General features: G+C 54.7%; 10 protein-coding genes across 10 annotated transcripts; 3 read left to right on the top strand and 7 right to left on the bottom strand.

Annotated features, from left to right (window-relative positions):
• Positions 1 to 388: 388 nt before the first annotated feature.
• POSPLADRAFT_1167749 (hypothetical protein) lies at positions 389 to 3,882 on the bottom strand. Its single transcript, XM_024487982.1, has 13 exons — positions 3,542 to 3,882; positions 3,359 to 3,490; positions 2,910 to 3,307; positions 2,752 to 2,857; positions 2,675 to 2,693; positions 2,545 to 2,623; positions 2,260 to 2,491; positions 2,046 to 2,219; positions 1,912 to 1,990; positions 1,692 to 1,857; positions 1,365 to 1,633; positions 820 to 1,306; positions 389 to 758 (listed from the first exon to the last, which is right to left on the bottom strand). The coding sequence occupies exons 1-13, from the start codon at positions 3,862 to 3,864 to the stop codon at positions 550 to 552; spliced, it is 2,673 nt and encodes an 890-aa protein (XP_024342288.1). The 5' UTR covers positions 3,865 to 3,882; the 3' UTR covers positions 389 to 549.
• A 1,439-nt stretch (positions 3,883 to 5,321) lies between these two features.
• POSPLADRAFT_1135399 (hypothetical protein) lies at positions 5,322 to 6,256 on the bottom strand (the record flags this gene model as incomplete). The annotated part of the gene is made up of 9 exons (XM_024484580.1): positions 5,322 to 5,351; positions 5,407 to 5,480; positions 5,539 to 5,573; positions 5,630 to 5,659; positions 5,716 to 5,809; positions 5,869 to 5,882; positions 5,944 to 6,029; positions 6,086 to 6,101; positions 6,165 to 6,256. 9 exons carry the CDS (start codon positions 6,254 to 6,256, stop codon positions 5,322 to 5,324), a joined length of 471 nt encoding a protein of 156 aa, XP_024342287.1.
• Positions 6,257 to 9,093: 2,837 nt separating this feature from the next.
• POSPLADRAFT_1039111 (hypothetical protein) lies at positions 9,094 to 9,776 on the bottom strand. Its single transcript, XM_024477491.1, has 4 exons — positions 9,680 to 9,776; positions 9,593 to 9,624; positions 9,289 to 9,429; positions 9,094 to 9,206 (listed from the first exon to the last, which is right to left on the bottom strand). The coding sequence occupies exons 2-4, from the start codon at positions 9,603 to 9,605 to the stop codon at positions 9,175 to 9,177; spliced, it is 186 nt and encodes a 61-aa protein (XP_024342286.1). The 5' UTR covers positions 9,606 to 9,624; positions 9,680 to 9,776; the 3' UTR covers positions 9,094 to 9,174.
• Positions 9,777 to 10,003: 227 nt separating this feature from the next.
• On the bottom strand, positions 10,004 to 13,450 carry POSPLADRAFT_1069418 (hypothetical protein; the record flags this gene model as incomplete). The annotated part of the gene is made up of 6 exons (XM_024482344.1): positions 10,004 to 11,183; positions 11,234 to 11,411; positions 11,464 to 12,272; positions 12,417 to 12,991; positions 13,038 to 13,116; positions 13,390 to 13,450. The coding sequence occupies 6 exons, from the start codon at positions 13,448 to 13,450 to the stop codon at positions 10,297 to 10,299; spliced, it is 2,589 nt and encodes an 862-aa protein (XP_024342285.1). The 3' UTR covers positions 10,004 to 10,296.
• A 1,022-nt stretch (positions 13,451 to 14,472) lies between these two features.
• POSPLADRAFT_1044848 (hypothetical protein) lies at positions 14,473 to 16,948 on the top strand (the record flags this gene model as incomplete). Its single annotated transcript, XM_024478623.1, has 9 exons — positions 14,473 to 14,650; positions 14,712 to 14,853; positions 14,913 to 15,081; positions 15,144 to 15,415; positions 15,677 to 15,722; positions 15,773 to 15,805; positions 16,083 to 16,234; positions 16,608 to 16,665; positions 16,721 to 16,948. 9 exons carry the CDS (start codon positions 14,473 to 14,475, stop codon positions 16,946 to 16,948), a joined length of 1,278 nt encoding a protein of 425 aa, XP_024342284.1.
• Positions 16,949 to 17,052: 104 nt separating this feature from the next.
• On the top strand, positions 17,053 to 17,817 carry POSPLADRAFT_1039109 (hypothetical protein). The gene has a single exon (XM_024477490.1). It carries the CDS (start codon positions 17,169 to 17,171, stop codon positions 17,334 to 17,336), a length of 168 nt encoding a protein of 55 aa, XP_024342283.1. The 5' UTR covers positions 17,053 to 17,168; the 3' UTR covers positions 17,337 to 17,817.
• A 255-nt stretch (positions 17,818 to 18,072) lies between these two features.
• Positions 18,073 to 18,940, bottom strand: POSPLADRAFT_1073530 (hypothetical protein). Its single transcript, XM_024482619.1, has 6 exons — positions 18,828 to 18,940; positions 18,692 to 18,763; positions 18,564 to 18,634; positions 18,420 to 18,499; positions 18,233 to 18,362; positions 18,073 to 18,175 (listed from the first exon to the last, which is right to left on the bottom strand). Exons 1-6 carry the CDS (start codon positions 18,897 to 18,899, stop codon positions 18,133 to 18,135), a joined length of 468 nt encoding a protein of 155 aa, XP_024342282.1. The 5' UTR covers positions 18,900 to 18,940; the 3' UTR covers positions 18,073 to 18,132.
• A 178-nt stretch (positions 18,941 to 19,118) lies between these two features.
• Positions 19,119 to 20,024, top strand: POSPLADRAFT_1044845 (hypothetical protein; the record flags this gene model as incomplete). Its single annotated transcript, XM_024478622.1, has 7 exons — positions 19,119 to 19,161; positions 19,218 to 19,280; positions 19,336 to 19,375; positions 19,436 to 19,583; positions 19,641 to 19,719; positions 19,778 to 19,821; positions 19,890 to 20,024. 7 exons carry the CDS (start codon positions 19,119 to 19,121, stop codon positions 20,022 to 20,024), a joined length of 552 nt encoding a protein of 183 aa, XP_024342281.1.
• Positions 20,025 to 21,231: 1,207 nt separating this feature from the next.
• Positions 21,232 to 22,124, bottom strand: POSPLADRAFT_1054233 (hypothetical protein; the record flags this gene model as incomplete). The annotated part of the gene is made up of 3 exons (XM_024480496.1): positions 21,232 to 21,556; positions 21,658 to 22,051; positions 22,118 to 22,124. The coding sequence occupies 3 exons, from the start codon at positions 22,122 to 22,124 to the stop codon at positions 21,232 to 21,234; spliced, it is 726 nt and encodes a 241-aa protein (XP_024342280.1).
• A 329-nt stretch (positions 22,125 to 22,453) lies between these two features.
• Positions 22,454 to 27,297, bottom strand: POSPLADRAFT_1134175 (hypothetical protein; the record flags this gene model as incomplete). Its single annotated transcript, XM_024484443.1, has 14 exons — positions 22,454 to 23,046; positions 23,103 to 23,198; positions 23,254 to 23,379; positions 23,441 to 23,564; positions 23,638 to 23,742; positions 23,810 to 23,855; positions 23,918 to 24,016; positions 24,114 to 24,215; positions 24,267 to 24,308; positions 24,416 to 24,751; positions 24,811 to 24,867; positions 24,927 to 25,099; positions 25,149 to 25,298; positions 27,259 to 27,297. Coding segments are annotated over 14 exons (2,088 nt in total), but the record flags the coding sequence as incomplete, so codon positions are not given.
• Between the last annotated feature and the right edge of the window lie 168 nt (positions 27,298 to 27,465).

Genomic DNA, 27,465 nt, shown 5'->3' with positions numbered 1-27,465 from the left:
GCCTTGCCAAGCACAACGCGGTCTCGAGTCATTGTACACAGAAGAGTCCGTCGGTTCCCATGCAGAATTGATAGACCTCGTGCGTGAACGAGGTGGAAAATCCTATGAACCCAACAGCGCAACTTGGCGCAAATCATGAAACCGCCGGGATTGAAAATCACAGCGGAGTCGATGCTAGTCGATGACCGTCTATCTGACGCGAACAGTCATACACTACTCCTTCCTAAAATGGATGCGCAACTCCTGTGTTCCACAAGGCTTCAGACGCCCAGTCAGGCCCCATCGCCCAGGCAACACGCCTTGAGACCTCCCATCAAACTTCCTCGATACATACCTGGTGAGTCGTGACAGCAACAATGCGGGGCTCGACGCGCACGTTCACCGGTTCTACTATAACGGGATTACGACTAGCTACGACAACGCTCGGCGAGATTAGAGACCTACAGTAAGCTCGATGACAGAGCAAAAAAGCAAAGGGAAAAGGAAACGATAGAATGTGTATCACGACGCGGGAAACAGTGATAAGTAGTTTTAGGCTAGCCTCCATCGTCACGAGTTGAGCGCGTGCGACTGCACGCGGCCGAATGTGTGCTGGCTCTTGTCATGGACATACTCGCCCGCCCGACCATCGGTGTTCTGGCCAGGACTACCCGGCATCGAAGGAAGCGAAGACGTCCACATGCGCGGCGTAATCAGCCCGCTCCCGCCCGCGCCGTAAACGAAGCCATTGCTCAGGCTCTCCAACGTATTCGAGGATCCTGCCGCCCACGAGTCGGTCTGATGGACAACGCCCGTATGAGAGAACGCAGAGCTACATACCTGGAACGAGGACGTTGTCCCAAAAGTCGGCGCTCAGGATGCTATCCATCGAGAGCATGCTCATGTCCAGCTGGGTCGGGCTGGGGGCCATCGTCGGTGGGAACGTCGATATGTCTGCCACTGGCCCCATTTCGCCGTTCTGGAAGTATCCCGCGAACGGATCAGACGCTGCAGGTGCCGACAGAGATGCCGCCTGCTGGCTGTTCGAATGTGTAATGTCGGGCTCGGATGGAGTCGAAGGCTCTGTCTCCTTGCGCGCCCCGGGAGCAGACTCCTCTTGGTCCTCGTCCTCGGCGCCGCGGATTGTAGGAGCAATGCTATTAGCTTCCGTTCGTGCCGATATAAGTGCGCGCAGGAAAACGCTGTACAGGGCCGGCGTGTGTAGAGGGCTGACAGCAACGCTTTCGAAGACACCTGCAACATCCTTGACGAGGGCTATCGTCTTCTGCTCGTGATCTAGGAACGCCTTGAACTCTGGACGTAGGTGCTGTTGGGACAGACAACGTAAGACCCCAGAGCAGGCTAGATGCGGCGTCGTACACTACCTTCAACAGGCTGAGAACTGCATACGATCCCTGTACGAAAAGGGAGTCCGGCGCGTACTTGAGGTACCCAAGGGGGCCGAACTCGTCGCGGATGATCGTCACGCACTTCACCGCGGACAAATGGCATCGTGTGAAGAAATGTCCAATGTCCACCGGAGAGCGCTGCAGCGCATTCTGCAGCCCGAACGAGTTGATGGTGAGCATGGCGTAGTGGAAGTAAAGCTCGCAGCTGAGCTGGCTGTATTTCCGGAGTACGTCCATCTTCGATGCTGTGCATGAATGTAGTCAGAAAGAAGGATCCGCGCATGTCTGGTCAGAGGCACGCACCGAGGTGGACCTTCCTGATCTTGAGCCACTCGTGCTGCCACGCGAGCAGCTGCGTCTCCATCGTCTTGATGACAAGAAGATAGTCACAGTCCACTTGCAGCCCTGACGAGGTGGTGTTGCCCGAGTAGAGCAGATCAAGACTACGTGTAAGGATACGTTGTAGGTCCTGCAAATGGGTTACATGTCAGATATGGCAGCGCGCGTCAAGGACTACACGTACCACGAGTGCTGCCGTATAAGCGTCGGAGGGCATAGCCACCGGCGATCGGTACCACGACGAAGCATTGCGTACGATAAAGCTATGATCGGCGACGTCAGATCGCTCCGGCAGTCATTTCGTAAAGTCAAACTTACTCCTCCTTGATGGTATAGGGCTTGCCCATCTGGGCGCTGAAGCTTCGATCCAGAATGAAGCACAGAATCCATGTGCGCTCTCGGTTGTGCAGCTCCCGATCACGCGCACGGCCCTCTTCTGAATCGTCGCTCGAGACCTCCGTGCGCCGATGCATATTTAGGTCGATCGCCATCCTGAGAGACACGACAATCATCAGCCTGCGTGGCACCATACGAAATAGTAATCACTTGCCTGATGCCCATTCCGAGCAGCATCCATGTCCGATCCTGCTCGTAACGCTCCACCGGCCCGCAGCCCCAGAGCGTGTTCAGTAAATACGCCTGGACGATCTCAACGGATTTGTAGCCCTTTGCCGGCACGTTGAACGCCAGCTTCTTCGCTACTTCAGTTAATCTCGGGTATAGCTCGGCACGAGCATCATAGAACCTCGCCGCGATCGCACAAACTGGTGCAGCGCAACTCAACGAGAGAACCATAGACAAGGAAAGAGACGCTCACTGGTCGTGAGCAGGAAAGGCGATCGCGAGCAGACTAGCGCTGGGGTGTGATACTCAGCATCCAGCAGGGCACAATGTATCTTATGTATACGCGTATTAGCTCGGTCTTTGTAAGGTATTGTTGTGCTTACATTCATGTGATCAAAATATCTGCAGCATACCAAGGTGCGTTTAGCCAGTGAGGCATGAAAGAGAGGCAAAGACTCACATTTTGAACAGCGCTATCACTTCTTCCGTACTCACGAAGCTCAGCATCTCAGGTTGAATCTGTCGCTCAATATATAATCGTCGTAGAGGCAATATACTCATTGGACCTTCCAACACATGGTGTCAGTCCGTGGACTGCAAATTTGCAGAACCACTCACCTGGCTTAAAGTATAGGTCACTCGCAACACCCATCCTCGACGGCTCCGATGTTCGCGTCAACATGGCCGTAGAAGCCAGATCCGACTTGCCTCCGGCCTGAGCGCGTCGGTTCGCAAGGCTAGCCTCAGCCAGCAGACCCAAGGGGTTGAGCGAATCATCTGGTAATGATGGCAGTTTCGGTGACGCTGGCGGTTGATCTGTATTTCTCCGATGTAGCTGTCTTGGCGAAGGGGTAGGGGATGCTAGGAGGGGGTGCGTCTCGCCAGACGGTGGCGGTTGGCCGGGAGGGGATGGCGATCTCGAAGGCCCATCAGATGGCGGAGCGCCCAGAGAGCGAAAGATGGTATCCAAAGTACGCTCCATTTTTCGCAGAGAGCGAGTGAGAATCTCATGTTTTCTGGGTAATACTTAGGCTCACGAGACCATACCGAGGGACTATGAGACTTACTTTGTAGATCTCTTTCCGCGATTTGATTCCTCAAAAATGCACTCGTGATTCCCCGCTTGACAGCGTTTACATGGTGGACCATTCTCCGCTCCCACACACTTCATCTTGAGCCGTCGACACACTGTACACGCTCTGACAAGCCATAAGTGAAAACAACGCGCGCAATGAAAGAAAGTATCATACCGCGATCCACGCGTGGGTTTTGCTTTCGTGGGCTCGTCCCCTTTCTCTGCCAATACATCCTCATCCACATCCTCATCCTTCCGCGGCTTTTTCTGACCATTACTGAGCTGCGCGCGAGGAGACACTGGTCTCTTCCCGTTTGCGTTCGTGCTGGTGGACGCAGCATACTCTGTTGGTGGTGTTGCCATCGTCTCGGAGCCTTGAGAAGAGGGTGAGGAAAGACTGGTTGGTACAGCCGACGGGGGATTGAGGTGTTGATGCGACTGTTGGGATTGCGGGTATTGGTAGTACTGGGGGGAGTACATAGAGAGGGCAGGGTCCATCTGAATGGAGGAAGAGGATGAAGATGCGATCGGCTGATTCATGTGGGAGTCCCGCGAATGGGAGACGTTGATTGAGTTTGGCGAATAGGAAGTCTGGTTGGACTGGACGTAGTACCCTGGATGCTTGGAACTGGGACCGGACATATCGGACGACAGAGAAACGAGAGAAACACGAGATTCCCAGTCAACTCCAGAATGACGTTCGAAAGTGAATGGAGTGCAAGTTTGCCCAAGGTGGTGTTGCCTGTAACAGTCGGAGACCTGCTTTCAGGATGTCCTCCGGAGACTGCGCAGTATGCAGGGGAAGTTGCCGCGAGCTGGGAGTCCTCCAATCGCGAGAGGAGAGTTTTCGGCCGAGAGGCTACTGCTGTGTGCCCAGCCTTCAGTGATGATCGGGGCGCGTCGCAGCCAAGATTATACGGCAACCGACTATTACCGAGGACTGCTGCGTGTTTAATGGAGGGCGACTGGTCGTTATTCTCACTGGGAAGGGAGAGGTAGCGGGCAGGGAGGGTGAGACGTTGTCCAACTTCAGCTGCGGCCATTGGCGCCCATATCCATCTGACCTAGATCGGGCATCCGAATCTGCACCTTTCCCTCCACGTGGCTGCTCCAGACTCGGATCGGCTTTCAGATCAGAAACGATGTGAAGAAATCTAGAATCTGAAGCAGTACCGCCGGCAAGTGTGCAAGTTCGTACATACATACGGCGAGTCTTCATGCCACTGGCACGATGGAAATATATCCTAGAGGAGAAGCGACCCAGAGAAGTGCGTGCGGGTTCAAGTTCCTTGGTGCGACAACATCGACAACATCATCCATGAATATAGCCATGCACGCGAACATTGTCCACAAGAATGTCCACTTATTGTCACTCAAGTATCAATAGGCTAATTGAACCGCCCCACTGATGCGAAGTGATCATCGTACCATGAATTGCATTGGTAGGCGAGTGCGCCGAAGACTGTGCCCTTAGTAAACATGCGCCCCGGTGTGACAGGCATGCTGGGGCCTCGCCATCTCGGCATAAATAGATCGATGGTGCACATCACGCATACACCACAGAACGGTAATGAGTTGCCAAAAGGTGATCGGTGAAAGTGAAAGGACCGGTCGCCACACAAGGTATCGGGAACCTCGCTAGATTATCAGAGAAGAGATCGTAGGAGGAAAAGCAGCCACGAGGCAGGTATCATATATCTCCTTTATGCCTGAACGAACCTATAATTGTGCTAATGGCAGATTGAATACTTGATTTATGGATCGTACTTGCGGAAAGGCACCATGAGCAAGAAACAAACAGCAGATTAATATACAACGTGAGAATCGATCTTCAATGAAACTCCAGTGATCCTAATGTACAACAGGTCATAGACAGTTATTCGAACGTTGTACAGAAGCAATGGCATCTCTCGGATCATGCTTCATTCTTTCGTCTCCGAACGTGGGCCTTCCACTTAGTCACAGAACGTGATAGCAATATTCACCTAGAAATGTCAAAGATGTGATGAGCGCCACAGTATATTTCAGGACGATGCTTACGTTGGGCTCAGAGCAGCTGACTATCAATCCGTTTGTTGGGTCGGTGAACGCACCAGGACAATCAGCAGATGTACCTGAACCCATATGACGGATCAGTTTGAAGAGTCATGGTCATGGATTTTCCATTCTCACAGTCTTCGCCTGCACCGTCGCAGCCGCCGTAAAATCTGCAGCCATATCCGTCACTTTGCTGCATGATCACATCTACCTGTGTCATGCTTACCCGAAACCACTAGTGACAGAGAACTCGTGGCTAAGCAACCCTAAATTAGCCAGAGTTACGCAGGATGCAGGATGAGCGACTCTTACGGAGAAATAAGAGTGATATCGGCCGCGCTGTTTGAGGCATTCTCCAGCGTCGCCTCTACCGTGGTGCAGCCTTCTCCATCGTTGCCGCAATTGCCTGTAAGACGAAACTTAGCGATGAGAGCCCCCAGCGTGCTTTAATGAGGTGATACGAACCATTCTGGAGGTACCTATCGGGGAGATCAAATCATCAACATATGATGCAAGGAGAGGACCCGATGCGAGACTCACGAGATGAGGCCCAGAAGGGGCCCATCGGATGTGTACGACCCTTCGCCTGAGGAGTAGAGCACGCCGTTCTGACCCCACAAGTACGGCTTATGGAGAATCCGGTTAGCGTATAGGGTATCACGGCCCATCAAATTCGACTGACGGTCCCGTAGCCGCAGCTATGAGCGAATATTTGTCAGATAATTTGCCCATGATTGATCGAAAGCGCGGTGCTGGCGTACTTATTGGTGAAGGAGACGGTGTGCGTCTCCGCCTTGACGTGAACGAGCGCGAGGGCAGCCGCGACAACAGCAATGGTGAGCTTGGCGAACATTGTGCGAGAGTTGGGGAAGGATGTTTCAGAAGTAGGCAGTGTGTGAGTGAGTGCGTCTGAAGTCCTGCAGACTACTGTGCGTTTCTGTATGCTTTTATACCGCAGACTGCACCCCGCCATGGACGGATCCGGTCTGAGACCTCGACGTCATGGTCAAAAGAGGGAGACAGGACCGCATGCATTCGTCTGTCAGTCAAGCTCTAGAGTGTGCGCAGCCGTTGGTCTGGTGTTCAGTCCCAGTGGTATGACCTCGGTCCGAACGTCATTGCACAAAGGATATCCCCTTGAGGGTAGTGCCGGCTGAGGTGACACAACGGCACATCCGGCGAGCACAAGCAGTAAATCAACCAGAGCGTCATGCATTCCAGGCACTTAGTAAAGTGGCGCCAGATGACAGGGCTCGGAAGCCCCGGATGGTCAGGCAAAGGGCTGGTAGATCACACTGGCTGTCAGAATGGTCGAACAGTTTCACATGAAGTATACATACGATTTGAATAATGTGCACCCTTGTGGTACATGAAGTCTGCACGATGGTATGCATGATATGCTCCGCGCGTTCAAGGCTAGGATCATACGAGTTTTGGTACACGCGGTTGGGTACAAGCGGTTGACGAATTCTCAATCATAATTAAACTTCTTGGTTCACCGCCAACCTAAGAAGCCGGGCCGTTTAGAGTCAGGAACTACGAAGCCGAAACTTCGCACCGGCATTTGGGCGCGCAGGGAGTTGACACCACAGACCATGTCTAGCCCAGATTTAAGCATAGAACTGCGTCGACACCGCTCGGCTGACATGTCCGTGGAGCTGTGCTAATGATGGTTATGACAGGTCCTAGCCTTTACTCTGCGTGTGGATGCTCACCAGAGTAGGCCAGACTGTCAGCGAAGTGGGCCTTGGAGCAGCAAAAAAAACCGCCTCAAATGTAGCCTAGCTGCTACGGAACCCGCATCAGTTCCGCTCAGCGGCTCGTGGTGTTAGCAGCCAACATGTTGTGTTACCTATGTGGGAACGTCTAATATTGCCCTTGACACCGGGCCATGACCGATCATGGTCCTTGCCCGTCAAGCCATAAGCCGAGTTCTTCCCTCAAAATGCCATGTTTGTGACATGTGAGCTTTTTGGGAGCATGGGCCTGAGAAGTAAGCAATGTCTTCTAGGGGAACATAAGCTCGTACATTTAGCGCCAAGTTCATGCGGCGCGCGTGTATTTCAGAAAGGCGAAGACAGGACACGCATGTGAGCATGGGTCTAGGATGAGCGGCACGCTTGATGCATCAGAACAGAGGGCCAGAGGCCCAGAGCGGGGTAGCAGGTCTGACAGGTTTTCACATTTGTTCTACCTGTTGACTACAGTTCAAAGGCTACAGTTTGAAGAGAAAGAGAATTAGACATGATGTAACGCAATCATAGGCGGGACTCGCGAAGTAACTAAATGGCCATACGGTTGCTTTCAGGCAGAGAAGACGACTTCCTCCATACTTGAATGTGCAGAAGAACGACGAGAGTGCGGATTCCCACAGTTGTCCCCAGTATGATCGAGCCGTACCTCGGATCTGATTGACAGAATTGTGATTGCCGCTTTTGTCAGCCGCCTGCCGTCCATAGAGATCGGAGTGGCTGGACGCGTCAGGGTCCAGCAACAGAAGGTGAAGCTCTGGACATCCGTCCCCCACTCACAACAACTCTGCTTGCGAGTACGCAAGGACGAGGCATTACGTAGTACGAGATGACTATGAATCACCTCTGAGCCTGAAAGAGTTGCTTGACACATATAGACGGCAATGAGACATCATTATTAAGAGGCGACCTTGCTCAGGTTATCGAACGCGATGACCGGAGACTAACCCCCCATAACAGATATCGTGAACACGATGAGATGCACAATGTGATGTCAGGCGCACGGTCTAGCAGGTTTGTGACACATTGAACTTGCAAAGGAGCGCGAACAGTGACCAGGCAAGTCTGATACCGGACTCGGATAAGCGCACAGGGCCCCATCGTCACAAGGCCCTAGATCATAACGTGGTCTTGAATCTCGTTTGTCACCATATTGATGAAGGTGTAAGTGACCAAAGTCTCGACCTGGACAAGTTGTATCATCATGCGTGTGTAACGCCCGCCTTTGCCTTCTATGTGCGGTCTGCATGTATGTATTCTAGGGACCTCCGATCAACTAAATCCGGCAGGTAACAAGCCAAAGGAGAAAGAAGGAGCAGTCTCGAGAAGCGCCCAATTTGGCAGTCGGTCGTCGAAAAGTCCGATCAGTTATCCAGCTGTACTAGACCCAAACCGATCCAGATGTGAGTATAGCAATAGTATAACCAGGTCTCAAATTTTGAGGATATAGAGGCTCAAGAATACGGGTTTTTAGATCGGAGTCCTTAGGCGCTTGACTCGGGTCCTAACGACACCCCGAGAGCATATTCTGCCGCCACCGAGATGCCGACATGAGCACATAAACGATTGCACGGACCCGGAATCGTGGAGAGTGCGGAAACAAATACCTTGTCTGTCCGTCTGTAGCGGAGCTCTGAATTCAGGCACGTTCATCACAGAGGAGAGGAGTCATCTTCCATGTCAAATACCCTTCAGACAACGTTGGGGAAATGATGATGATACGATGGACAGCATGGCACTAGAGCGGTGAAAATGAGCGTCATACACACATAGTAACTCACAGCGTGAATGGTGGCCTATTGCTGAAACGTTGAAGCTTTTCTCGCGCGCCTTGGATGCAGAGTCAACTGATCAGACGTAGCGGTGCGCAGCTACACACGCCTCATCATTGCTATCTGCCGAGGGTAAATAAGCGCATCGCAGCCGCTGAGCAATCAATCATGGGAGCATCTTCTCAGCGCTATGCTCAATTGCAATGACAAGGACGGAGATATGATCATGTGCAAGGTGGATAATGGCATCAAGAAATGAAGCTGATAGCTGTGCAACGATCTACGGCAGCAGAGGAGGAGTTGAACATAGTAAATTAGAGGTGAGGCATTCGTATGCTTGACCCCGTGATCGATAATCTCACCAAAATATACAGCATCAATCGTTGAAATAATTACGAGAACTGGGAAATGAGATGACATAGTTAGCGCGGCGCTGCTTTCTCCCGAGTCAGCTTTTGACTTAGCGTCTGTCTTCTGCCAAATCAAATCCACTCTCCAAGAGCCTCTAAAAGGGCGACAGAGTGCGTTTCGCCGTTCATGATCCCGGGAAGCGGAAGCTGGTACCGACAAGAGCGCATCTCTGAGGATGGCACGAGGCTAATGAATACCTCCACTGACACCGTGACCCCATGCCAGCCTACTCCAGGTAGTTCATCAACCACATACAGCAGCCATACATACTAGTAGGACCGCTGGTGCTAAGAATACTCAGTGGCACCGTCTCAGAAGGTGATGGCGATTTATTATACGCACTAATGCGCGTTCACGTGGAAATGGTCTTGTTCACACTGGTCAGTACATTTTGAGTACATATTTGAAAGAGCGATGAGTCCCATGTAGGAGGAGGTGGGGTGAGAATCCATGAGAATCCAACACCTGGTGCGCAGTTCCTTATCTCGATCCGCGGTCCAAGCCGGCGCCCATCAGTCTCATGAGATGACGCTGTGGTCCCAGCTGGGCCGGCACCTTGGTCAGCCCATCCGAATAATGACCCCAGCTCTTCAAATCAAGCCCACGACTATATATCGTAAAATAAAAACCACACATGCGCGGATGCAAACTGAATCACAAGAAAGTACAGCGTGCATTGATTGACATAATGTAGTAGAGACTGCAGACTTCCTCACATAATAATGAACCGTGATGTCTACAATAACACGGGGCCCGGTACATGTCATGCTAATGCTCGGAGCGCGATAAATCTGGAATATAACATACACGAGACAGCTGAACAAATGCACGACGCAAAATCCACAAGATATGTATGAACGTACGGATGCTGCGCGCGTACGCGCGGATATATTTACTATGTACTATGGTACTATTTGGATACGGATCCGAGTGCGGAAAAGTGGCAAGAGTGGCTCACGTCACCGTCGCCGGTGAGCCAAGTTTACGTTGCGTATACGGGGCCGCGTTGGTGTCTCATCATTTGAGGGCGGCAGCCGCAACATGCTCGAGGGCCCTGCCGAAGCGCCGCTCCTCACCCCCGCAGCCAGGCCCAGCGACCGGCTGCGATTTCGGTCATGCGCGTGCGCCGACGTGACAGACACGACAGATGACCGTGTGGTACTACCCTCTGCGTCCGATTCGCGCGGCCAGTCTGCAAGCCGGTCATCATCCTCGTCATCTGGCGGGAGATCCTGGTCGTCGGCATCCTCCATGTCTGAAGGCATCGCAGCGTCGAGATCCTGGTCCATCGCGTCGACTTCCGCTTGCTCCATCTCGTCCTCATCCTCCTCGTCACTGTCCTCGTCGTACAAGCCCCCCGGCGGCTCGCCGACCCACTCCTCGTCTCCGTCCTCGTTGGCAAAGTCCCACACGTCCAGCACTGTCGCGTCCATTCGGTTGCTCGCCGCAACGCACCACCGACCTTCGAACACGACTTGCCACACCCCGACGATGCCTGTGAGCAGATCCCGCACCTGCGAACCGTCCCGGATGTCCCACATCTTCAACGTCCCGTCGCTCCCGCTCAGCACCTTGAACTCGTCGTGCTGGAAGCACGTGATGGCACCGTTGTGTGCGGCCAGCGTATGATGGTGCTCGCCAGTCTCTGGGTCCCACACGCGAAGCGTAGAGTCGGCGGCAGCAGAGACAAGATACGATGGTGAGAGTCCAAGGAGGCCAACCAAAGATGTATGTCCCGCGAGCATATGCTGAGTCTGGCCAGTCCGCAGATTCCACACGCGCACAGTCCCGTCCATGGACCCCGAACATGCAAGGTTCCGGTGAATGTCTAGTACGACGCTGTATACTGTGGGCCAATGTTATCTCATGCATTGCGCAGCATGACAGCGTGCGTACCTTTCTGGCTATGACCGCCTAAGACCCACTTGCACTGCCCGGTAATGATGTCCCATATTCGCACTGTGCAATCATAGCTGCCAGACACGAGCGTACGCCCGCGTGCTGCCAGTGCACGGACAGCATGGTCGTGTCCCTCAAGCAACAGCTTGTGATACGGGTTGTCCTCAACGTCCTCCTGTGATGTAATTTAGTCAAAATCAGACAAATGCGTCATACCGAGTCCGTACCTCAGATGGGTCCACCTCGGTGTCATCTGCGCCGTAGCACCTATATTCGTCGTCACCGGGCTTCGGCAGCGTCCACACCCGCAGCGAATGGTCACGACTGCCCGTCACGATAAGCGGGCGTTTCGGCCACTTCTCCCGCGTAATCACCCCGCCCTCGTTTTCGACATCGATCCATTCCGGCTTCACGATTGCGAGGCAGCGCACCGTACTTGTGTGTCCGCCAAAGACGTGTGTGCACCGCCCGGTCGTCAGGTCCCAGATACGCACTGTGCGGTCCGTTGACCCGCTCACCAGCGTGTTCTTCGTCGCCGCGAGTGCCCACACGCCGCCCTCGTGTCCGTCCAACGAACGCAGTAACTCCCCAGTGACGGGGGAATACACGTGGATTGAGTGGTCGTCTGAGGCAGAGATGATGCGTCCGTGAGAGAAAATGAGGCATGTCACTACCGACCGTCCATGCGCTGGGAACGTGATCCGCTTCGGGTTCTGGTTCTGCACCCACCGTGTCCGAGTAAGGTGCCGCGACTTGAAGAGGAGCTTGTAAGGATGTGGTAGCGGGAGCGCGTCTGGCCGCGGCAGTACTTCTCGTCGGCGCCTGGCAAATATGGCATCTCGAAACGCATCCTCGGACCCGCGGCCAAACCAGATTTTCGTGCTCTTCAGCAGGTCACGCCAAAGTACAGGATCAGAGTCGATGATCGCTCGCCATGACTTAGACACTCGGGAGGCACGAGCGAGATCAGAAAAGCTCAAATAGCTCAGGACGTGGGATACCAGCTCTGGTGGAAGCAGCGTCAGGAAGTCCCGCGCTAGTGTGGGCGTTAGAATCGAGTGCAATGTTCGTAGTACTGAGAGGGGTGAGTGTCGCAGGAAGGTAAGGAGGACGTGAGATTGTAGTTGTGGTGGCATGCTCGCGTAATGCGACAGCAGGCTAGGCAATGACAAAAGCGCACTTAGAGAGGCATCAGGTTGTATGGGAGCTGGGGGTGGTTGCGGCGAGGAGTGTCCGCTGGGCGGGGCGGATGGCCATATGCTCTCAGGCGATGGTGAGCCATGGGGAGATGGGAGCGGCGAAGGCGGCGCCGCAGTATTGATCGGGGGTACCTGGGACAGAGGAGCTGGTTTCGCTCGCTTGCGCGGCGGCGTGTTCGTGATTACCCCAGGGATCGTCTCGATGCCCTCCATCATGCTCTCGTTGCTGTACGACCTCTTCCTGCCGTACCGCTCGATAGCGTCGGTGAGGCCGACTTCCTTCTGTGGCTCGTCGATCTCGTCTCGCCTGAGCATCCGCCAGCCCACGCCACCGACTGGTGCCTCTTCCTCATGCATCTCCTGCTCACCCGCTTCGCCATCGCGGAACGTCGCACGTGCGCCGCCGGGGAAGATGAGTGGGAACTGGCGAAGGGATTTCGGAAGATGGGCACGGAGGAGGGGATATAGTTTTGGATCCTTAGGCGAGGAAGGCGGGGGAAGCGGTGGGAGGGGAATGGGCGCATAGGTCGTCGTCGTCGTGGTCGTCGTCACAACGCTGTGCAAGTGATTAGCCAGGGCGACGCATGGAACGGGACACATACGTGGTTGTGTTCACAGATGGTGCGAGCTGGATGAAGGGGCGATGAGAGGCCATTGCGGGATTGAAGAGCGCGGCTGCGCCTGGGGGGATGAGGAAGGGAGGTCACGGTGGTCACTGTTGGATCGCGTCAAGGCGCGACGCGCGCTACTTTCCCCGCGTCGGACTTTCAATTCGCTAGGCCACCGACGCGCTCATTCGCCCACCCGTCTCCTTTCCATCTTACAATAAATCCATTGCCTTGCGAGCTTTCATTAATCATTGTTCACCTTCTCTGTGTCTGGGCATAAGCTCCTGGGATTGGCGTATTTCTCGTATTCAGATTGTGGCGAGATCGTCTCGCCGTATGCACTGACCCTGGAGCAAGCACTCCAGCTCCAGCCCGTACCGCTTCTCGAATAATCCCAACGTGTGCATCAGGAGATGCTGCACATCCAATTATTTCATTCATACTCAAACACGCATTCTTCAACCGCTCGAGGCGCCGGAACACGACAATTGCGCACAGCAGTGCTCGTGCCTATGTCGCTTTGTGTGGATCTGAATCTGAGTCTCGCGAATGTACAGAGGCATGGTAAGCACTGGTGGCTCTAATGCCCTGCACTGACAAAGATGTCGGCTGTCTCCAAGGACAAAAATATACGTTCCGGACGTGTTCCTGTAATGGAAGGTGACATTTCGCCTTCCATTCCATCAGGACACGCGTTTTTTACCACCTTCATGCACGCATGCATGCCTCTTCGTGGCATATCTATACTCACAGGCATCCAGCAGGACGAGCAATCCCTGTGCCCGAGCCTTGCGTCGACTCCGAGGCAGTCAGATCTCTTCAATTCACGTAAGGTTCGTGCAAGGCAAGCTTCCCAGCCTTAAATCTGACATCTCTCCGCTGTATATCGGTGACGGGACGGTACTTCTGGACTTTTCACATTTCTCTGCATTCAGCTCTTTATGCGTAGAAGGAAAACACTGAGGTCCTCGGTTCGAACAACAGACCAACACCAAACTGATGTATGTCCAGCTTCCCCGACGCTGAACACCTACGCCAATTTTGTGTTGGCAGATCGGTGCAGGCAGCCTCGCGTCCTCCTTCACTCCGGCGAGCATGAACGTGGAAATCCGTATTTTCACTTCCCTGACACTCACGATTGACTTGACTATCACGAATCACACCTGAAGACCCTTTCTTACCCTCTACTCTCCTACTTGGTTTGAAATTGTCGGTCGACTTTGAAAGCTCCCGGACTGCGCAGAGTCTTTCACCTGCACACCAGGTCCCCATCTACTCTACCCTGCCGCTTGTCCACAAGCATGTAAGTCCGACGACCAGCCTGACAATGTGTAGACCTCGCGGTATCGCTGCGGTGCCGGAAGACTATATAGCTTGCGCAAGTTGTGCAATACAACGCACAAGCTCTCACTGCGACGACACATCTGCTATGGCGACCAATGTGGCATCTGAGATCAAGGATATCAAGAGACCCTCACCAGCGCACCAGCGAAGGTCTACCGTGGTTTTGTCAAGTACCTTAGTCGCGGCGGAACAGGATTTGAAAGGAACTATTGGCGATAGAATGTCCAGATTGGCGTGGAAGGCTTGGAATCTAGTCTGGCATTGTGAGTTGATAAGCAGAGAACGATATGCACGTCTCACGTACCGATCTCGTCGATTTGATAGCTTTTTTTCTTCTCTTCCTCGGCGTTGTTTCGACAGACAGGCTGAGGGAGGTTGTTGAGGAGTACGAGAAATGGAGGAGATTCAAGAAGTCGCTTTTCGAGCGCTATGCTAACATCAACATCATCGCGTCTTTGCTAATGACGTGCGCATTGTTTTGCAGAATTTGTATCAGCGGTGCACTTATACAATTTGTCCAAACAGGACCACGGCCGTGTTTCTGACAACACAGCCAACAAATTCGATCGCCGACTGGTCGGCACCACTTCCGTACAAGGCCCTTGGAGCAACGTTCGGACTCGCATTCCTATCCGTCGCATCTGGCACATTCATCCTCTTCGTCGGAACCGATCTGCAAGCTTCTGTTGTCGAGGTATGTGCAATACGGTTCAATGCCCCCGTTGAATCAGCAGCCAACTAATAGCTCATGTGCAGGATATGCTAGCTCAACCCTACAAGTTTGCGCCGGCGCTGCTGCTGCTGGCACTCCCGAATCTGTTCGTCGCTGCGGCCGCAATAGCAGGCGTCACCGCAACGTGCATTGCAGTGTGGAACGGCGACAGCCCGCCCGCGCAGATTGTACTGTCGTTTGTCGTCGTGGTGCTCTTCGTCATGGTCTCCGCGTTCGCAGCCATCGCCTTATGGGCTGCATCAAGGGCCGAAAGGGACGATGAACCAACGAAAGACTCCGTGAATGATTCCTCTGCGTAACTCGGGTGAGGGGTACCATGCTGTCTCGTATGTTATGCGCGTATGTGCGGTGAGAACGGATTCATTTCCCGAATTCAATCAAGGTGTACTTGCTCGCATTTTTCTGCCACCTGGAATAATCACATCTTCATTCATAATCATGCCACCTTCTGTTATCGTATTACCGTTTCTCGAGATCACTTGCAACGGCAGATTAGCTACTCTTCGTGCAATATTCACACTACAGGTTGCGTTACTTCTTATGCACTTGCGCGTAGTTGCGCGTTCTGTACCATAGACATCGCAGAACATCCCAGCATCGTGGTGTGTGTGGGTACATGAAGTTGGCGCGTGTAGTTTCTCATTGATGGCAGACACATAAGACCACCTTCGAGAATTCGAAGCAAGTGAGTCATCATTTCTTTTCCTCTTCACGGCCTCATGTCAATATTTCAATACTTTCTCTCCTCATCTGCGTCATCTGCACCCACAAGGTTGCCATTCAACTCGGACGATGGTTCACCATGGCCGACGGATCTAGTCGGCAGAAGGTTTCTGCCGAAATGAAGCACCCACATTCACATTCATTTCGAGAACGAAAGGAACCTGCGCCCATACGTCTGGAATTCACGAGTATGATGCCAAGCTAAGTCTGTTTCCATGAGTTAATATATCTACTAGTAGATCCGCGAAGATGTTACTACAACTTCACCCTCGCCCCTCTCCATCTCATGGCACCCAGTCAAGATCATTATTCTGCCCACGACTCCCACAATCGATTGTCTCCAATGCAGTCTAGGCGATCCGGTCGGAGTGCTCAAGCAAGAGACCTCATTGTACATGATCTGCAACGAGTGATCATGCATTGCGTCTCTGTAGTCATATTCCTCTTTAGTCTTAGGATTTCGTACAAGAGACTAAGGGAGCTCACGTCCTATCCGTCCGACTCAAGCAAAGCAAAAGAATAGGATAGGTTAAAAGATGCCGTATTTGCGCGTTACATTAACGTCACCACGGTGTCGTCGATCCTATTGGCATATACATCAAGGACCTTTATCCTCTCTCCATTTGCTGACGTGCCTAGGACTACCACAGCACGTCCGCAGTCTTCCAATCCACAAATCCAATCACTTCCGTGATCGATTGGTCGCAGCCTGGACTCTACTTTTGTGCGGGGGTAACCTTCATATTATCTTTCATGTGCTTTAGCTCTGGGGTGACACTGGTAATCTCCCTAGGCATGAGTATCACAGAATATGATGCGAACGTGGGTTCTCTCCGCCATAAAACCGCTCGCAGCTGACCACAGAATCACTCATCAGGTGATGGCGCAGAGCGTGCATGAGCTATTAAACACCGTTATTCAGATGCGCACACTCCAAGAGCCTGAGTTGTTTGACATGATTGCTGCTTGGGCAGCCCTGCGTCGAGATGCCACTGTTAACACTACGTCTGGTCATGCTGCAGACGCGAAGCCAGAACGACATTTTGGCCAATTATTCGGCGAGAATGCGCGACCGCTGCTGCAGATGCGACAGTCCTCAGGTTGATACTCAAGCTTGCTTATACAGTTTGATGTATCATCGTGTATCTAGAGACTCCGGAGTAGCATTGCACGGGTTTTACTACCAGACACCTTAGCAGACTTGTGGTAGGGAATGAACACCTCTCGGATGTCTGATTATTGAGCGATGACAAACCTATCAAAGTCAACGCAGCTTCCAGTAGATCGAACCCCGCACTATAAATATTACCTCGAGGGTCACACACATGCTACCCGCGCCCTTGCAGCACGCGGCTGAACCGCCGTCTCCGGGAGTTTCGACTGCACCCTACGCGTATGGGACCTTATTAATGGCGTGTGTCAATGGGTCCTGGTTGGCCATACAGCTAAATGTGCGCGAAATATGCAACGACAGATCTGCTCGTCCGTTATAAGCTTTCTCAATAGTATACAGTGTGGCCTTGGACCACAACCGTAAAATCGCTTGTTCTGGCGCGATGAACAGCACAGTGCGCGTATGAGACCTGCAGAACGGGGAATGTAGATTTGCTCTGAGTGGACACACCTCGCTCGTCAGCCTGCTCAGTATTTCCCCATCCTTCCTTGTATCTGCGTCAGCGGACGGCACTGTTCGCCTCTGGAATCCAGACACAGACAAGCTACTGCTTACACGCACCGGAAATGGTGGTGCAATCACCTGCCTCTACCAAGATGATCGTGAGGTACTGAGCGGCTCCGATGGCGATTTCGAGATGTAGGGCATCAGCGACGAGGCGGAAACTCCTCAGGTGTGGCTCAAGGGTGTGGCCGGGTGGGCAGGTAGTGTGTAAGGGGATGTTTTGTTCGCTGTGGCCAGCCGACAGGACTCGACATTATTGTACATCTGGAGCTTCGCATAGGTCCTGAGGGGGCTCTCCACAGGAACGACTCCACTTACCTCCCTGGTTTGCAACACTATAATATCCGCCCAGTTGTGATGACATACTCTTGAGGGAGATGGCATATTTGTACAACCGTCGTTGGAGATCGGCGCAAGCGGCCTGCTTTGGCATCTGTTACGTAGCAGCGGCATTGCCCATGTAATCGAGCCATACGTTGGTATTTCAACCTTCCCACCGGATGGGAGACGTAAACAAATTGTCAACCTCGTGCGCAATCTTCCGCCGGCAGTGATGATACAGTCCTTGAATATAATGTCTGTGACTCTTATGTGTACAAGAGCAATGCAGTTTACAATACACGAGCCTTGTGTACCTTCACGTCCTCTCGAGGCCTAATCATGAGCACGTTGATTACGGAAGGCACTATGTGCACGACTGGATGCACTCACCTATCTTGCACATCAGTTGCAACTGACCCCAACCTTTGAAGAACTCGCATTCCTGAGCTGACGCGGCCAAAAATGGTATGCTTGTTGTCCAAGTATGGAGTCGGCGCAAGAGTCAAGAAGAATTGCGAGCCTTATACGTCATGAGTATCACGTATTGAGTTAGACAGGTTCTCCTCAGATGACCTACCATTCGTGTTCGGCCCTGAGTTTGCCATAGCTAAGATACCCGCGCCGGTAAAGCGCAAATCGGGATTAATCTCGTCCGCGCTATTTTTCCAATCAGCTCCCAGCTTTTCAAGCTTTTGTATCGCATTCAATCAATTTAACGCACAATTTTTGCCCATATATACTAGTCCCGCCTCTTCCCGTGCCTGTAGGATCACCACCTTGCACCATGAAGTCCTGACGAATAGAATTGATCAAAACGTAAGACGTTAGCGAACGCGTGGTTTGGCTCACTGCAATGATACGATGGAAGATAACGCCATTGTAATATCCGCGTTTTGCGAGCTCAGCAAAGTTCTTGCATGTCTGGGTATTCAATATGAGGACAATGAGCCGGCAAGTTGTCGTACAACATGATACTAGCACATACTTTCGGCGCGTGGTTCCAGTAGAGTTCAAGCTGAATGTCTCCTAGGCTCGTTTCCAGAACAACAGACTCCATGTGAGGTTGAGTCTAGCGTTTGGAAACTAAGTGGAACTGCTTGAGGGACGGCGGCAAAGTCAAGGGGAAGGTCGGTTTTGGCGTTGAATGATGTGGCTCCGATCGGCAACGAGATCTCAACGATCGAATGCATACCATCACAGATTAGGCGCCCTATCCTGATCAAACAAGTCTGTTATTGTATTCCGCCGGATTATCTCCTCCTTCTAATATCTCAGTATGCGCGCCATTGTGCAGCGCGTAAGCTCGGCTTCTGTGACTGGTAAGAGCTCGTTATATCGGATATAGTTCGGATTATCTCACTGGGCCCCATTGTAGTTGACAACGAGGTGATCTCGAGTATATCCCGAGGTCTCATGGTGCTTATTGGTATCGGGAAAGGTCAGTTGTCGCATGTCCTGTAGTAGACGTGTAACTCACAATATTGGGTGGACAGACGACACCGCGGTAGATGTCGAAGCCATCACAAAGAAAATGTAAGTGACCATTGCCGTCCCACTCAGTGTCTGGTTCACATGTCACGATTCTCGCGTCAGTCTATCCCTGAGAATTTTTTCTGATGACACAGGCGCCATGTGGAAGAAGAGTGTCAAAGATATTGATGGAGAAGTCCTCTGTGTCTCCCAATTCACCCTTCTTGCAAGTACCGACAAAGGAAATAAACCAGATTTCCATCGCGCAATGGCGAGCAGCTTTTTCGTATCTAATCCTCGGGACCAGCTGACCTATTCATTACGCAAGGGCACTGAACAAGGGCGTGAGATGTATACGTCGCTGCTCGAGAGGATGTGCAGTCTTTACAAGCCAGAGAAAATCAAAGGTGTGTTTGAACTGTACCGGTTGCATTACCCCTCATGATCCTCATCGTCTCGATGAAGATGGTAGATTTGGCGCAATGATGAACGTAGGCCTTACAAACGAGGTTAGTCACGCACCCGTAGCATGATGCATCTAAGAATGACTTTCCTCCTGCTGCCCGCGTTGCTCCAGGGGCCTGTCACATTTACGCTGGATTCGCGCAAATGGGAGTACGCTGAGAGGCCTAGCAACGAGGCAGAAAGACAGAAATCGAAGAAAGCTGCACCGTCCACCCCCAGGGACCCTGAGACATCGGCCAACAACTGATGTATCGTTCGTCAAAATAAGTATGGTTTCTCTACACACACACTGCGTGTGCTCAGTTCTAGGCTATCCCTCGGCTCCTGAATGGCACGGAGATATGAGAACTCGCAATAGACATCATCATGGGATCTGTCACCGGACTTGGGGTATCTGCCGGTATTCTGTTATGTACCCCGCTCGCCGTCGCGCTCAAGGGCTGCGTTGCGCCAAGAACCTACTCGGCTGTCTACGGCTGCGAAATCAAACACTTTGGTCGCGCAATAAAACAGGAACACTCGTTTTATCACCTTCTTGAGGTATGGCTTGTTTCTCTTGTTCATGTTATCCGGCATTGCTTTGCAAGCGTATAATACCAAGTGTTTAACTGGGCTTGTAAATAGACTGACTACATGTGCTGGAGGAATGTTGTAACGCACCTGGATGCCATTCACATGTAGTCAACGGTTTTTTCCAACCCTTTCGTGAGCCTGTGGGCTCACTCGACGTCTCTTATAGCCGTCAGTTTCTTACGCGTTCATGCAATCACCCAACGCTAATGGAAACTATCAATCCTCATACTGTTTTGGCGCAAGTGCAGGCGTCCACGTCCGTTAGTGAGTTCGGTATCTGGCATGTGTTTTACATGTTCATCTTGCGATTCATGGCTACCATACTGACGGCTCTCTCGGGAGAAATATGTCTATTGCCTGCCACATGAGTACGACGGCAACTTCTTCCTACGCCTTCACGAATGCATTATTGCACTGGCTGAGGACTTAACGGCATCCCAGATCACTCAGAATCTGATATACTAGCTGCGGGGACTCCGTTCTTCCAGTCCCCCGGCGCTACAATTTGAATACTGGCCGCTCCCTCGCCGCAAGATGATCGTGGAATTTCTGTCTCGCCCTATCGCGGCCTGCGCCAAGTCTACCATAGCGGGGAGATAGCTATCGCGCACTCAATCACGCTCAAATCCACTGAAGCATTGATCGGTAACATGGGTGCTCCTTTATGTATGGGTCCGCGTAATTGAGCGAGATGGATACCGTAGTTCATCTCACGCTAAATTCATATTTGACTTTGCCTGTCGCTGTTTCAGCCTGTACATGTAACTTAGCGACGGCATTCAGGATGGGCAATAGAACATAAAAAAGTGTACATAAATTATCGCGAGGAACGGGAGAGACTGCTTTATAAATACATGACTGAGCCTTAGGGCGAGTGAGAACTATGTCCGGCCCGTCGTCTTGCGGTTACTGCCCCTCCTCGACCACGCAACCGACCTCCACCCAAGCATCCACGCAGCAGACAACAGACCCCACGGGGGAAAGAGCCAGCTGAGCCTCCACGACCACCCCGCCCGCCGCCGCAGCTTCGCGACGAAGCCCTCGATCTGCCCCTTGAGGTCCTGGACCGAGCCCGAGTTGTCCACCACGTAATCGGCGTACTCCACCTTCTCCGAGATGGGCAGCTGCGCGTTCAGCCGCGCCTGCGCGTCCTCGCGCGCGGACCCGTCCCGCGCCATCAGCCTCTGCAGCTGGATCTCGGGCGAGCTGTGCACACATACACACCCTTTCGTGAGACTCTCCGCGCGCGCAGAAAGAGCCACGGAGCCACGGGGAGGCAGGGCGCCGCCCCGCGCCCGCGGACGCACCAGTACACGACGGCGACCGCGCCGACGAACTTCCACAGGCCGCCCTCGATGAGCAGCGGCACGTCCAGCACGCAGATGCGCGCGCCGCGCCACCAGCAGCGCAGCACGCCCCAGAGCATCGCGCGGCGCACGGCGGGGTGCACGATCGCGTTGAGCCTGCGGCGCTGCGCCTCGTCCGCGAACACGATCGCGCCGAGCTTCGCGCGGTCGAGCGTGCCGTCGGCCTGCAACACGTCCGCGCCGAACGTCGCGACGATCTGCGCGAGCGCGGGCGTGCCCGGCTGCACGACCTGCCGCGCGAGGATGTCGGCGTCGATGACGGGGAGGCTGTGTTCCCGCAGGAGGTTTGAGACGGTGGATTTGCCGGTGGCGATCCCGCCGGTCAGGCCTACGACTATTGCGAGACATGACGCGTTCGGTCAAGAGGCTTTAGTAACGGCTATAGGGGAACCATACGTACCGAGCATCGTTGTAGTTTGATACAGTACAGTAGGTTTGGAATAGGAGACAAGAGATGTCTCGACGACAGAGGAAAGACAACCCCGCGTCAGTCTACGTACTATACATAGTGGCTGCCACGAACTTGGGCCTGCAGGCCACTGCCTGTATCGCACGCGCTGTGGGAGGGGCACATGAACGATTTGCCGTCATCTATCCCATGCAAAACCACGCCCGGATTGATCTATGCGAGTGACGTATAGAGTTACAATGTGGTCTAGCTCGTTCGAGGTCCATGTATGTAATCGCTGTGCACAGTCCACTCATCACCCTGCGCCCATGGTCTTCCCCATCCCTCCTACGCCGACGCCGCAAGCATCTCCCTCTTCATCACCATCTCGTCCCTCAGCATCGCGATCCGGCTGTCCAGTCGCGACGACAGGTCCACCTGCTGCGTCGACAGGGCGAGCGCTTTCTCAAGGCGCCCCTCTGCCTCCTTCAGCGCACGCTCCCACATCGCGCGTCGCTCCGCACCCGACAGCTCCTCCCGCTCCTCGCCCACCGCAAGTCCCGGCACGCCCTCCGTGCGCGCCTGCGCCTCCCGCAGCTCCAGCACCGCGAGCTCAAACAGCGTTACGCTCCCGACCCACGTGCTCACCTTCACCGCCGCCTGTCGCCCGAACGCGTCTGCGAGGAACGCGCGCGCTGCGTCGTACTCGCCTGCAGTGCGGTGCAGAATACCCAGGAGCAGCGCACGGATGGCCAGCTCGTCGGGCGTGTCAAGGTCTGGCGGCGGGTCGGTCGACATCGTCGCCGATGTCGCTGATGATAGTGCAGACTCTGGCGACGTAATCAACGGACTGGAGATAGTGGGGAGCGGCGTTAGCGCGCACAGCTCGGCGATATGGGCAAGGGCAACGTCGCGAGGTATGCGTGCGTGCGTGTTCCAGACTGAAACCGAAGTCAGCGGAAGCCATGGGCGTGCGCGCCTGCAAGAATCAACTCACAGATTCCGAGCTCCTCTGCAGGGCTGATCTTCATGCATAGGACATAATCGGCCTCGGAGCCCGTCAGTCGCTTCTGCTTCTCCCTGTAGAAGGCCACTATGCATCGCCGTCAGGTTCAGACGCGGCGAGTGAATAGGGACGATGTGCGTACGTTTCTTCCGGATCCAGACCTCTGTTGGCAAGTCCTTCCCGCCGATCTTCTTCTTGTCCAGCAACGCCGGAATGGCTTCAAAGAGTTCCGCTGCCTTCACATAATTCTTCAACGAGACATAGCACCCTGCGCCGAGACAGTCAGTACCAATCCTGCGTGTTACAGCTCGTGCAGAATAACAACTTACCAGCAGCGATGAAGTAGTACGTTCCATGGCTCCAGCTATTAACCTTCGTCATAGCCATGAAAGTCTCCGCGGCCTCTTGATACCGCCGCTGTGATAGAAGTGTCCACGCAAGCTCGAAGATCAACTGTACGTTCGTCAGCAGATCATCCATGCTTCATGCAATCCTTACGCAGGCCGTGCGCCGAACGCGTACTTACCAATCCGTCTGCCTGCGCAAACGTCTGTGGGCGATCGGGCTTCAGACCGTCCTGCAATACCTTGATCGCGCCTTCGGTGTCGTACGACATCCGCAAGATCTTGGCCTGACAATGTGGTCACCGTGTCAGTACTTAGCACAGGTTGCAGAGAATGGGGCATCCAGTCAATTACCCTATTCAGGATCCACAGCGACCCATTTGGATATCTGGCTGAGACCCTGTAATGACAAGCTCATTAGGATGGGAACACGGTGTCGCAATATAAGTAGAGAGTACGCACTTGTCTACGATCGCGCGGTACTGCTGCAAGATGTGCTGCTCGTCCGCCTGGTACCCCGCGAGGAGCAGCACGACCCCATGGTACGTCATAAGTGCGAGGCTACATGTACACGGACAAGAATATCATTGATAAATTCATTCATGGCAGACACAGTTAGCACTCGCGATAGATAGACGAGTGTGGGAGCATGACGCACCCAGCAAATACCCCGTGAACATCGGTGTGAGCCGCGGACACGGCCAACGCCTGCAGCGCTAGCTTACGATCAGATGTAAAGCCGAGGAAGCCGACGACACCTCTGCGATCGTGTCAGAACTGGAAACCTGGACATCCGGGGATAGAGGCCTACCTGATCTTTGCCGGCAATAATGAAAACACCAGGTTGAACAGCCTGACCCGCGTTAAAATCAGCGCTCGTGCTGTTCGCAGAGATGACTCACCCGTATCCTAAAGGAACATGGCCGCGTCAGCGGGCATAGTGTGATACGTCGGTGACACGCACCGAATGCAGTCCCGGACAGGATTAGCTCGTCCACTGAGCCCTCCACTACCGGCGTCTGCGAAGAGAACGACGTCTCGCTTACATTCAGACTCGAGCTTCGGCTCACTGCAGGGCTCGCACTCGCACTTGCAGTGAAGCGTGAAAAGAATCCTGAACGTTTCGGCGTTATGCTGGTAGGTGTTGCGGGCATGCTCGCGGGGACGGCAGTGGTGGTCGCGACGGACAGCATAGATGAGGCGTCGGAGCGCATACTGGGTGCACGGGAGCCTGACGCGGACGTCGCGGGCGTTGGATACGCGTCAAGACCATTCGGATAAACAGTTTTGTAAAGTCTGAACGAGATATCAGCATGCGCACGGTTAGGGAAGGAGGTTGTGCGCACTTGGAGAACCTGGAATGTGCGGTATTCAGCGAGTAGAGACACTGAAGATAGCCCATGTAGGACTCGCTAAGCACATATAGGATGGCGTAAAGAACGCTGTTCGGCGTATGTGGACGAGCACGGACCTGAGTGCATGGTTGAGGCCGAGGAGAATGACGGCATCCGAGTTTAGCAGGTCCCACTCTGTGCCTGGAGGGAATCGCGTCGAGGGCTTGGCATACTTTGCAGCCTTGAGTTGCTTCCTTGAACCGGCCTCGGAGAGGGAGAGGCAGCGCTGCGCTTCTGCTAGCAGGCTCGTCTGCGAAGTGGTGAGGCTACGCGAGAGACGGGGCAAGGATCATGTGCACCTCCATACCCAAGGCAGCCTCGAGGAAGGCGCAGACCCCGAGACCGAGCTGGTGGAATGGCGAGTCGGCAGCGGCGAATGTCTCGCGTGCATTCTGGAGCTCATTGGAGAAGAGATAGTCGAAGCCCTCTGTGGCTGCAGAGAGACTGCGCTGAGTGTCGTCATCATCGGTGGACATGGCGGTGAGCGGTAGAGGACGGGAGTGGTGGGCGGCGAGTGTTCGCGGACACGGACATATTTGAGCAAGCGGGACTCGCGCAGCGATCGAGCGTCATCATCGCGACCGGCGCCCGGTGATGGCCGGGACCGGCCGCCACTGGGGCCGAAGAGGATGTGGACGGGCGGCTAATGAAGGTCTGTGTATGATGATGGCACCTCCTCCAGCTGGTTCCAGTTCCTTGCAGGCCAAGATCAACGCCTTTGAGGCTCTTTCCAGCTCCAGCCACCCCGACCCTCCCCGCTCCCCGCAGAACATCCTCGATGGCCCTCTCCTCGCCGTCGCCTTCTCCCCCATCGCCCCGTCCTCTCCTCCTCTCCTCCCTCGCCCTGCTCCCGCGGTGCCCTCGCCCTCGCCCTCACCGCCCATCCTCGGCCGCAAGACCTCCTTGATCGACCTCAAGGACTGGGTCGTCGACCCCCCAGCTTCTCCACCCCATGGCACCAAGCCTGCGCAGCGTGGGACCGCCGGGCCCATCGCCATTGCATCACGCCCATCCGCCCCGCTCATCAACCTAGAGTCGTCCCCACCCTCCGCCAGGCCGTCCGGTGTGCCCCCGCTACCGCCCCGCAAGCCATCGTACACCTCTCTCAAGTCTATCTCCACCGCCTCCCTGTCCACCACGACGTCCTCTTCCGTCCCTCGCAGCCCCATCAACCCGCCGCCGGCCCTCCCCCCGCGCGCCGAGCACCCCGTGTCGTCCCCGGCCACCCTCACCCCCACTCTTGGCCTTACCATCGGCCTCGCCCCCACGCGCTCGGGGCACGCACCCGCATCATCGATCTCCTCTTTCCATTCCGTCTCGCTCTCTTCCGACGGCGGGAACGACCTCTCGCCCTCGTCCCCCTCGCGCGCCACTCTTCCAGAGCCCCGCGACTTCGACACCGCCAGCCTCGCAGAGTCCTTTGAGCATCTCTCCGCCACTTCCGTCTCCTCGCCGATCATCGACTGGGACCCCCGCCGCCCCTCTTCCGAGCCGCCCAAGCTTCCCCAGCGGCCCGCGCCCAAGCCTGCGCTCCCTGCGCGCGCGCCATCGCAGTCGGCCGCACTCTCGCCGTCTCCGCGCCCGCCCAGCACCTCCAAACCACCCCCACCACCGCCCGTGCGCATGCGCCACCCACCTTCCCGCACCTCCAGCACGTCCACCACGGCATCCGCCACCAGCAACACGCACTCCACGCCCGCGTCTTCCCTCGGAAGCCCCCTCGCGACGCTGAAGCCCGCGCAGCCTCCGCCCCCGCCGCTGTCTGCGTCGAAGCCCACGCTCACCCGCGCCCCGCCAATCCCGCCGATGGCCCGCCGCCGCTACGAGGCGCTGTTCGAACGCAACGTCCGTGCCCAGCGCGCCGCGTCGTCCGCGCGCAGTCTGCCCGGCCCGCGCCCGCGCAAGGCCGCCGGTTGGCGCGGGCTCTCCGTGGACCTGCTCACCAGCCCCGAGCTCGGCCCGGTCGCGGACACGCCCGCCGTACTGCTGGACGACGCGCCCGTAACGGCGGACGCACGCCTCGCGGGTGAGGTCGTGCGGCGCATATGGACATGCTCGCGGCTGGGGCGGCCGACGCTGCGTGCGATCTGGTATGTGTTCACTCGCGCGCTCTGTTCCGGTGGACTGTGCTCATGCAGGGCTTCCTAGGGTGGAGTGCGACCCGGCACGCACGGGGACGCTCGACCGCGAGGGCTTCGTGCGCGGGATGTGGCGCGTCGACGAGGAGCTGCGGCGCGCACAGCTCGTGGGTGCCGGCCGCTCCGGGAATGCATTCAAGGCAGGCTTGGGGAGACACGCCTCGAATGCCAGTGTGCGGACGGGTGGTTTTGGTGCTGGCAGGATTGCGTTGCGATGAAGAGTCTGAGACGACGGGGTTGAGTGATTATGTTTTGCGCTTGCTGTGTGAACGCTGTCGGGATGGACACTGTTTTCGGTCTGCACGGTGGTAGGTTCCTGGTCTGCGCGGGATGGCAGAGTATATCACGGTCCTGTGTATACCACACATATATTATGCATGCGCTCCATGGACGTGTCACAATCTGATTTATATTGCCCACCAGGGTGGAATCTCGTGAAATAAGGAACCACCCTCCACGTTATTCGTTGGCATCCGGT

The sequence above is a fragment of the Postia placenta genome, assembly GCF_002117355.1.
Source record: "Postia placenta MAD-698-R-SB12 unplaced genomic scaffold POSPLAscaffold_3, whole genome shotgun sequence".
NCBI classification, from domain to species: Eukaryota; Fungi; Basidiomycota; class Agaricomycetes; order Polyporales; family Adustoporiaceae; genus Rhodonia; species Rhodonia placenta.
Note: the sequence above shows the minus strand (reverse complement) of the source record. Positions and strands in the feature narration are given on the sequence as shown.

Excerpts from the sequence above, each read along its gene's own strand:
- POSPLADRAFT_1039111 (XM_024477491.1), bottom strand. Across the intron at positions 9,207-9,288 it reads GATTGATGCTGTATATTTTG|ATCGTTGCACAGCTATCAGC; the intron begins GTGAGATTATCG and ends CTGCTGCCGTAG.
- POSPLADRAFT_1073530 (XM_024482619.1), bottom strand. The coding sequence starts at position 18,899 with ATGGAGTCTGTTGTTCTGGAAACGAGCCTAGGAGACATTCAGCTTGAA. Across the intron at positions 18,764-18,827 it reads ACTGGAACCACGCGCCGAAA|ACATGCAAGAACTTTGCTGA; the intron begins GTATGTGCTAGT and ends TTGAATACCCAG. Across the intron at positions 18,500-18,563 it reads AGTATATATGGGCAAAAATT|CGCGGACGAGATTAATCCCG; the intron begins GTGCGTTAAATT and ends TTGGAAAAATAG.
- POSPLADRAFT_1167749 (XM_024487982.1), bottom strand. The coding sequence starts at position 3,864 with ATGGACCCTGCCCTCTCTATGTACTCCCCCCAGTACTACCAATACCCG. Across the intron at positions 3,308-3,358 it reads CGCGGAAAGAGATCTACAAA|AAAACATGAGATTCTCACTC; the intron begins GTAAGTCTCATA and ends AGTATTACCCAG. Across the intron at positions 2,220-2,259 it reads AGGCAAGTGATTACTATTTC|GATGGCGATCGACCTAAATA; the intron begins GTATGGTGCCAC and ends CGTGTCTCTCAG.
- POSPLADRAFT_1039109 (XM_024477490.1), top strand. The coding sequence starts at position 17,169 with ATGCTACCCGCGCCCTTGCAGCACGCGGCTGAACCGCCGTCTCCGGGA.